This window comes from Borostomias antarcticus (genome assembly GCF_949987555.1).
Source record: "Borostomias antarcticus genome assembly, chromosome: 9".
Taxonomy (NCBI): Eukaryota; Metazoa; Chordata; class Actinopteri; order Stomiiformes; family Stomiidae; genus Borostomias; species Borostomias antarcticus.
Genome location: NC_140242.1, coordinates 13,163,062 through 13,171,202, shown reverse-complemented (window position 1 = coordinate 13,171,202; position 8,141 = coordinate 13,163,062). Strand labels below are relative to the sequence as shown.

At 45.5% G+C, this 8,141-nt stretch overlaps 2 protein-coding genes across 2 annotated transcripts in view; one reads left to right on the top strand and one right to left on the bottom strand.

Moving 5' to 3' along the window:
* Positions 1-8,141, top strand: part of ctnnd2a (catenin (cadherin-associated protein), delta 2a) — a gene marked incomplete at both ends in the record, with an annotated part of 313,279 nt that overhangs the window by 178,757 nt on the left and 126,381 nt on the right. The window lies entirely within an intron of this gene.
* Positions 3,061-3,915, bottom strand: LOC311313261 (uncharacterized protein; the record flags this gene model as incomplete). The annotated part of the gene is made up of 4 exons (XM_084443368.1): positions 3,061-3,182; positions 3,308-3,402; positions 3,500-3,659; positions 3,739-3,915. 4 exons carry the CDS (start codon positions 3,913-3,915, stop codon positions 3,090-3,092), a joined length of 525 nt encoding a protein of 174 aa, XP_084299494.1. The 3' UTR covers positions 3,061-3,089.

Below are 8,141 nucleotides of genomic sequence, written 5' to 3'. Positions count from 1 at the left end.
TCTTCGTCCCTCCCTCGGTCTCTCTCTCTCTGCCACTCTCTCGGTCTCCCTCCCTTCCTCTCTCTGTGTCGCTGTCTCTCTCTCTCTCTCTCTCTCTCTCTCTCTCTGTCAGTCTATTACCAGGCTGTTCTCTTTATTGAGGGCTGGGAGGACGGTCCTTGCCACTGCTGCCTCCACTTGTCTCTGTATTTCTGGTATTTTATTGGTGCTGCCGAGTGCCTGGCCGCCCTTTGTAGTGAGAGGAGAGAGTGCACTTAGACAGACACATCAGACGACCCAGAGCTTCACGGCTCTATGTGTGTGTGTGTGTGTGTGTGTGTGTGTGTACGTGTGTGTGTACGTGTGTGTGTGTGTGTGTGTGTGTGTGTGTGTGTGTGTGTGTGTGTGTGTGTGTGTGTGTGAGTGTGTGCGTGGGTGTGTGTGTTTAGACTGGGGGATGTGGGCTTCTTCAGTGGGATGGAGGTGAGAGTTGTATGGAGAGACACTTCTGTGTCCTAATCTCACACACAAACACACAGAAACAAACACACACACACACACTATCATCATCATCTTCATCATCAGCGGTCACTTAGTGTCGAATATGACTGTCCTCCTTCAGGAGAGCAAGAGGCTGATCCTGGATCCTGGGGTGAGTGTGGTGGTTTAGTTTGGTGTAGTGTGTTCAGGGGTGAAGGTGGTGGTTTAGTTTGGTGTAGTGTGTTCAGGGGTGAAGGTGGTGGTTTAGTTTGGTGTAGTGTGTTCAGGGGTGAAGGTCGTGGTTTAGTTTGGTGTAGTGTGTTCAGGGGTGAGGGTGGTGGTTTAGTTTGGTGTAGTGTGTTCAGGGGTGAAGGTGGTGGTTTAGTTTGGTGTAGTGTGTTCAGGGGTGAAGGTGGGTGTTTAGTTTGGTGTTGTGTGGGCAGGGACGGTGCTACACCGGGGCTAGATGGGGCTATAGCCCCGTCACAAATCTGTTTAGCCCCGGTTAAGCCCCCTCAAACATTTTGGTATATTTTTTATTTTAAAATAAAATAAAAAAGTAAAAGTTCATAATCAGCCATTCTCTTTTCATAATCAGGTCCCATGGTTGCGTGCTCGTGCTACAGGTACCCTGCGATTTACATGCACGTGGTGGGGTCTGGTCTGGTTACTACGCCTACGAGCCTAACAGCTCGCCTCGCCAGACGAGTCGCGCTGATGTGAGTGTGCTCGTACGTTAGCCAGTCGTTCATAATGGATGGTTTTGTAATTCGAAAGAAAAGAGACTTAAGTCTAGACGAGGGGGCCAAGAAGTAGAGGTGCGAGGGATGAGGGTAGCTCGTTTTGACAGTGTTTGAATATTGGCCAATCACCACCAACTTCACTTCACTTTCACTTGTGGAGCTTATTGACCCTTTGTCCCGCTGTGAGTTTGAGGACGATTGCATTTGGATGAGGTAAATGTCTCTCAGCCATGAGGGTTAACTAGCAAACTTTATGAAATTAGACATTGGATACGATTAAATCAACAAATGAGTTTTGAATCAGAACGTTTGATGGCTTGCGACTGATTTTTAGCCTACTAGCACTAGCATAAGTAACTTACGTATAACTTTAGCTAACTTAACTGGCCAAGCTGGCTGACAAGCAACAACGGCTTATTATAGCTATGCAGTGTTTCCTGTGGAACTGATCTCTTGCTGTGGTGGTGTGTGAAAAAAAGAGTCCGATTTCGAAACCAAAGCGGGGGATCGGAGACCACCCTTCTTCCTCCCTTGTTCTTCTCTCCTGTCCCCTTCCTATAAGTAGGCCTATAAAGATGGCCTTACTTATCTCGTAAGGCTGGTAAAGTCCTAGAGCTTAAAATGTAATTAATTACATGAAACTGGACGGGATAAAACAGTAACCACACAGGCATTTAATAAATGATATGGTTTCTAGACATATTTTAATCAGATGTATTGTAGGTTACCATTATAACAGCAGCTGTTATAATGGTAACAGCTGCTGTTTTCTGTTATTTTGATTGGCACTTTTTAGGTGGCTGGAAGAAGCTAGTGTTAGTTCAGCCAGCCAAAAAGACCGTTGCACAATCCATCAGGCAGCGCTGCGCCTGCCCTACTAACACAATCAGGTTGCAGCAATGTTGCAGAAACGTGCAATTTAGACTTTTGTATGGTCCACTCAACGTCAAGTTAAACGTGCATGCAACGCAAACGCGGTATCTGCACACAAGTTGCTGCAACGTGCAGGTCCAACGTGTCTGCAACGTGCCTGCAATGTGTACACAACGTTGTGATTTCCGCGATGATTTCGATGTATATTGCTGCAACGTTGTATACACGTTTATATATTACTTTGTTACGTTGCTGCAACGTGGTCTACACTTCCGTTGGCTACATTTATAATTTGCATTACAAAACAAATCAGCTCTTTGCACAAGCTCCACTACTTCCTGAAACTACAGGCATATTTCTTTACCGTCCTATACTATTGGATAGCAATAGCGATGAATCCGGTGTGCAGCACACCTGATCAATCACTTCCATCCACTAGTATAGGACAGGAAAGAAATACGCCTGTAGAGTGTCAGGAAGTAGTGGAGCTTGTGCAAAGAGCCTATTAATGTCATAGTCAATGCAGCAAGCAAAATTATGGTACAAAAGTTATGACACAACACCATTCAGTCAAGAACAATTTATTTTATTAAAAAAGTACACAATGTCTGGCCTGCAACATGATAAACAAGTTTAAAAACAAAAAGGATAAAAAAAAAAAATACAAAAACAGTTATTTACAAAAAAAATGGCAGGCTGTGCTCAGATAGGCTGGGGGTGGGCGTCAGATGGGCTGGGGGGGGGGCTGTGCTCAGATGGGCTGGGGGGGGGGCTGTGCTCAGATGGGCTGGGGGGGGGGGGCTGTGCTCAGATGGGCTGGGGGGGGGGGCTGTGCTCAGATGGGCTGGGGGGGGGGGCTGTGCTCAGATGGGCTGGGGGGGGGGGCTGTGCTCAGATGGGCTGGGGGGGGGGCTGTGCTCAGATGGGCTGGGGGGGGGCTGTGCTCAGATGGGCTGCGGGTGGGCGTCAGATGGGCTGGGGGGGGGGGCTGTGCTCAGATGGGCTGGGGGGCAGCTAGGAAGGGAAGTCTTCCTCATCAGAATGCTGGGGAGTGCTCAGATGGACTGTGCTTGGATGGGCTGTGCTCAGGCGGACTTCTGCAGATACCTAAAGACACAATGAAATGGCCGTAAATACACAACGCACATACATGCACAAAAAAGTGGTACACAATCTTTGGAACCATGCAGTCACACTGGGTAGGAGAAACCAAAAAAAAAGACATCACTTACCCTTCTGCATTTAGCAGGGGCATGTTTCAATGTCTCCTGCAGCTGGGCGGCCACCTCCGCCATCGTAGCCTTTGGCATGGAGACCATCACTGCACCTTTAAGTTATCAAGAAAGGTAATGGTTTCAATTCACATCGGTCATGGAACAAAGACGATGTATTAAAAAATATTCAAAATATGAACCATTTCTTACATGTTAGAACATTGAAGAGTGTCAAACTCTTCAGTGGCTTCTTCCCCTTCTTCCCGTGCACACTGTAGGCGCTCCACACCGCATGTGTGGCTACAGCTGACAGCACCCGCCGGACTGTGTCCGCCAAGTCTCTGCCACCAATGGCACCTAGGTATTGTGTCTGCAAAACAAAGAGTCATTTACTGTACCCTTCCCTGCACTGCAAAAATAAGACAAAGTTCCGCCCTGCAGACACTCACCATCTTCCTCTGATGTTCCCGGTCCTTCAACCTGGCCTCACAGACCTGCAGCTCCTCGTCCGTTTGGGCAGGGTTCAGTACATCCAGCACTTCTCCCTGGGCTCCAGACTCCACAGGCCGCGTGCTCTGGGCCAGTTCCCTCACAGTCCGTGCAAGCTCACGGAGTTGCTCCCGCATCTCTGAGAACTGCTGATGTACAGACCTCTGGAAATCTAGATAAACACAGATGTGGCTATAAGTACATTGACATAAAACTAAATGAAACTCAAAATATATCCCTGCATGCAACATGAAGTAGTCCCGCTCACAGGGGATGAGCTCGGAAAATCTGCAAGATGAGTAAATGGTATTCAATCTAAAAAAGCCAATCACAGAGCTAACTGAATGGGATTAGCAGGAAACTTTATGGTGTTGGCTTTGGCTTCTGGCATTTGGAGGGAAACTAAATAAAGACAAGACAGGTAGACACCACAGCAGTACATGCCACTCTTACCTGGTCTGGCTGGGTGCTGTATGATCTGGCTGGGGTGCTATAAATGGGGCCTGGGCCCCGCTCGCCCAGATGGGACAAGCTTGGAAAATCTGCAAGATGAGTAAAATGGTATTCAAAATAAATAAAAAATAGTCCAACTATCAGTGTGCAGTAGGCATAGACATTTCATTTCAACACAAACATGCATACCTGCATTGTACAGCACACGTGGATTGTACTGGACCGCTGGCAGAGGCCTTTCAACTCCGGCACCTGGTCTTTGGCCTGCATAGTGGGGACCAATGGCTGCCCGGGGCTTGGAATATGTAGTGGAATATCAGTAAATTAGCTCAGATTACTCGATTTCAAAAGTACTACTCTTTTGGGACTGTTGAATGCACTTTAGTATATTACCTTCGTCACTGGAGTGATAGCGTGTGTTGCGCCGTCTCTTTCGAACGTCTTGGCACTCGTCCATTGACGACTGCTGCTCAAAGACTTTTGCCATGAGCCTGGCACCTTCGTAATGATCTGTGTGCATAAAGTACCATAATCAATACATTTCAGCCATCCTTTTTTCCTCAGAATAATGAGTCATGATCTTCCCCCCACCCCCATCAGTATTTTTTAATAGCTTAAAATGCAAACAGTACCAGTTGTGGACTTTGGGAAAACCCGGACTCTGTGGAGCGCCCAGCCAGGGTTAGGTTCCACACAGCTCTTTATCCGTTGGCTGACTCATTCATTGGCCAGGAACACATCTGCAACTGTGAGTGAAACCATTAGTAGCCGCTTCCCTGTACAATTGAAAAGTAGCACACCAAACACACAAACATGTTCTTACCCCATCATTTTTGGAGAGCCAGGATACTGGGACAACCGACAGTGTCCTCCCCCAGAAACTCCACACTGCAATAGTCTGCCCAATAAACAAAAAAATATTAAGTTTATAAACACACAAGGACCCTATGGGAAAGTAGGCAGAGGGGAAGAAGCGACTAAAACAATTCAACAAGTCATTACAGCCGATAAGTAATTAGTGACACGCCACTATTCTATTCTTTTTTTTTGATTCTCTGCCGGCCCAGGACAGATGCGGTCAATGGCGGTCAATCATCAATCATCAGTGTGGGAAACATGAAGCTAGTTTAGGCATTAGCCACTGCAGTGCACAGAATAAATGTATAAGGCCCGTGAATCACGCGTTACTACTCGCAGTTTTAACAGCAACGCCTGTTTTTGACTCGAACTCCAACAATACACACCGATACTACTAATGTGGCAAACAAAGCTGCCTCCATCTTTGTTTCGAGCTAACGTTATGGTAACCCGCTTACCTCGTGGGTGGCATTGTTCTGTCTCCCACTTTCCAGACAAATGAAAATATATAAAGCATTATCTTGGCTTCGCCTTCACTGTTGCCTATGTAAAATTAGCCTAAGATTCGTGATGTCCTTAGAAAGCCTGACACGAGCGAGCTCCCAACGTGAGTCAAATTCAGCAGAGTCAAACAAACAAACAATTCACATTTCCCTCAGTCCAGCGGCCATTTTAGATTGCGTGGTAGCGTGGTAGCGTGCTAGCTAGCATTAGCTAACGTTAGCTAGCTATCATTAGGCTTCCAATTCCTGAACTTAGTTTAGCGTGCAGGTTATGAGTTACTTCTGTTTACTTAAATTATTACCGGTAAGTAAACAAATAAATAGCTAAACCAACAGTCAAATCAATGTAATTTGATGAGGAAAAAAACCCCGAGGTGACGTTAGCTATAACTTACCAGAGAAGAAGTGCGCACCACACTGTTTGTTGGTCCCCAATCTGCTCTCTTTATGGCTTTAAACCACAGCTTTCGGTGGTTCCTCTGAAAAGGGGGACATCTCGAGGGGATGCTGAAGAATCTGAGGCCGTCATCTTGTCCTTTTCTGTTTGTACAGTTCACAGCACAGCAGCTTTGAGGCATAATTAGCTACATGAAACGAGTAGCTAGCGAGTTCGTTCCTCGTTCGCTCGTTCCTTTTTACCGAGAGGCTCCGTGCTCGCTCTGCTGTGACGTAGGCGGCGAACCCATCTATAGGGAGGGAAAGTGATCTCATCGCCCCCTAGTGGAAGCGTTCCACAATGCCGAGAGAATGAATGGGATTTCTCGACACGTCTTTTGAAAAATGATATCTTGGTCGACACCGAAAAGTTAGACTTTTTTTTAATTAATGAAAAAGCATTCAATTTATAACAAACAGGGAAATATACAATCAATAACATTTCTAAGATGCGTTATTAAACTCAACATACAGTACAATATGAAGGATATAAGCGAAAATTTAAAAAAATTAAAAAAGACAGGAGCAGTTTGGCAAAGAATCCTGCCTACTTTAACTGAACCAGCAAGCAGTGACGTCACGGGATAGCCCGAATCCTAATGCTAGCCTAATAGGACTTTAATCCAACGTCACTGCAACGTTTATTTAATGACGTTGCAGGGACCCATATTGCAAATGTTTCTGCAACGTTGCAGAAAAGTCTAATTAGACTTAGGAGGGTAAAGTTATTTTCGACCTTAGATGGACGTTGTCACAACATCGCCTGATGGTAACGTTGCAACTTACCTAAGTACAACTTATGTGCAACGTTGCTGCAACCCACTGTGTTAGTAGGGTGACTCGCACGAAAGTTGGAGAACCTACTCGCGCTTGTGCTGTATGTCTCCTTGACAACGCTCGTTTGAAGGGCTGGCTGACTGACAGACAGCAGCGCGTAGCTCAAATGGAGCAGGCTCCGCTTTGCTTAAACTGTATTTTCAGATAACGTTACGTAACGTTAGCAACAAAAGGCCAATTTATCATATTCATTTTTTACTTGTCCGATCAGACAACTGCATGAGGCATTCCTCTTGGCCGAACAGAGTTTACTGGTCCCTGAGCAAGCAAAACTGTTAGCCTACTACAGGTAGCTTGCCTTGTTCTTTAATCCCCCGGTGTGAATCATGGCTAGCCGGCAATAACCTAGCCTACCTGACTGGTCTCATCATTCTCCTCTCTCTTCCTCTTCAAAAATCGTTGTATGCCCATCTGGAAAATTGTATTGATATATTAAAACCAAAGGCTTTTACCAACGTGCTTGAGATGGGCAGGAGCTGTCGGCACATCTAACTGTAGCTATAACGGCACTTAGATTACTAACATAAATGTATTTTAGACAGTAGGCTAGGCATTTTGAGGAGTAGGCCTAGGTGCCAGCACTAGTGTTTGGCCCAATTCAAACACTGGTTAACACTATGGTAATATTTGAGCGTCAATAGCCTACCTATCTTTCGTTGTAACCTCATGCCGCTCACTGAAGAAAAAATCCCTTCACGCGTCTTCCGATCACCTCAGCAAGGAGCAGCATGGAGCGGCACAGAGCGCGCGGCCTATAGGCTCTTTATTGAAAATAAATACAGTAGGACACCACTCATCCGAACCCAACGGGACCGCAGGTCGTTCGTATCTCTGAAATGTCCGGATAACTGAAACTTATGTTAAAATGCACCAAATTCAATAAGTGGTATACTTGTTTCATATAGACTCATAATCGACCAATAAATACCCTTAATTACTTGTGAAAATGCATCAAAATTGCAATCAAATAGCCAACTAAACTCATAGAGCCTAGCCTATAATAGACCTACAGTAGCCTATAATAAAATAACCAAATTTCCACTTGAGTGCGTGCTTTGATCAAATACAGTACTTTATTCTCAAATGAAGCTTACGCTGCATCGATAGGCTACTGTATTCGCAGAACAACATGGTATAGCCTAAAAACAACCCAACATTAGAACAATTAGAGCAAATGATAATCAATAAATAAATAAATGAAATGACAGACAAGTTGTCGTGTCTTAGGCTATTGTAGCCTAAAAGAAAGTCTCTAAAACAACCGATGTAGGCTAACG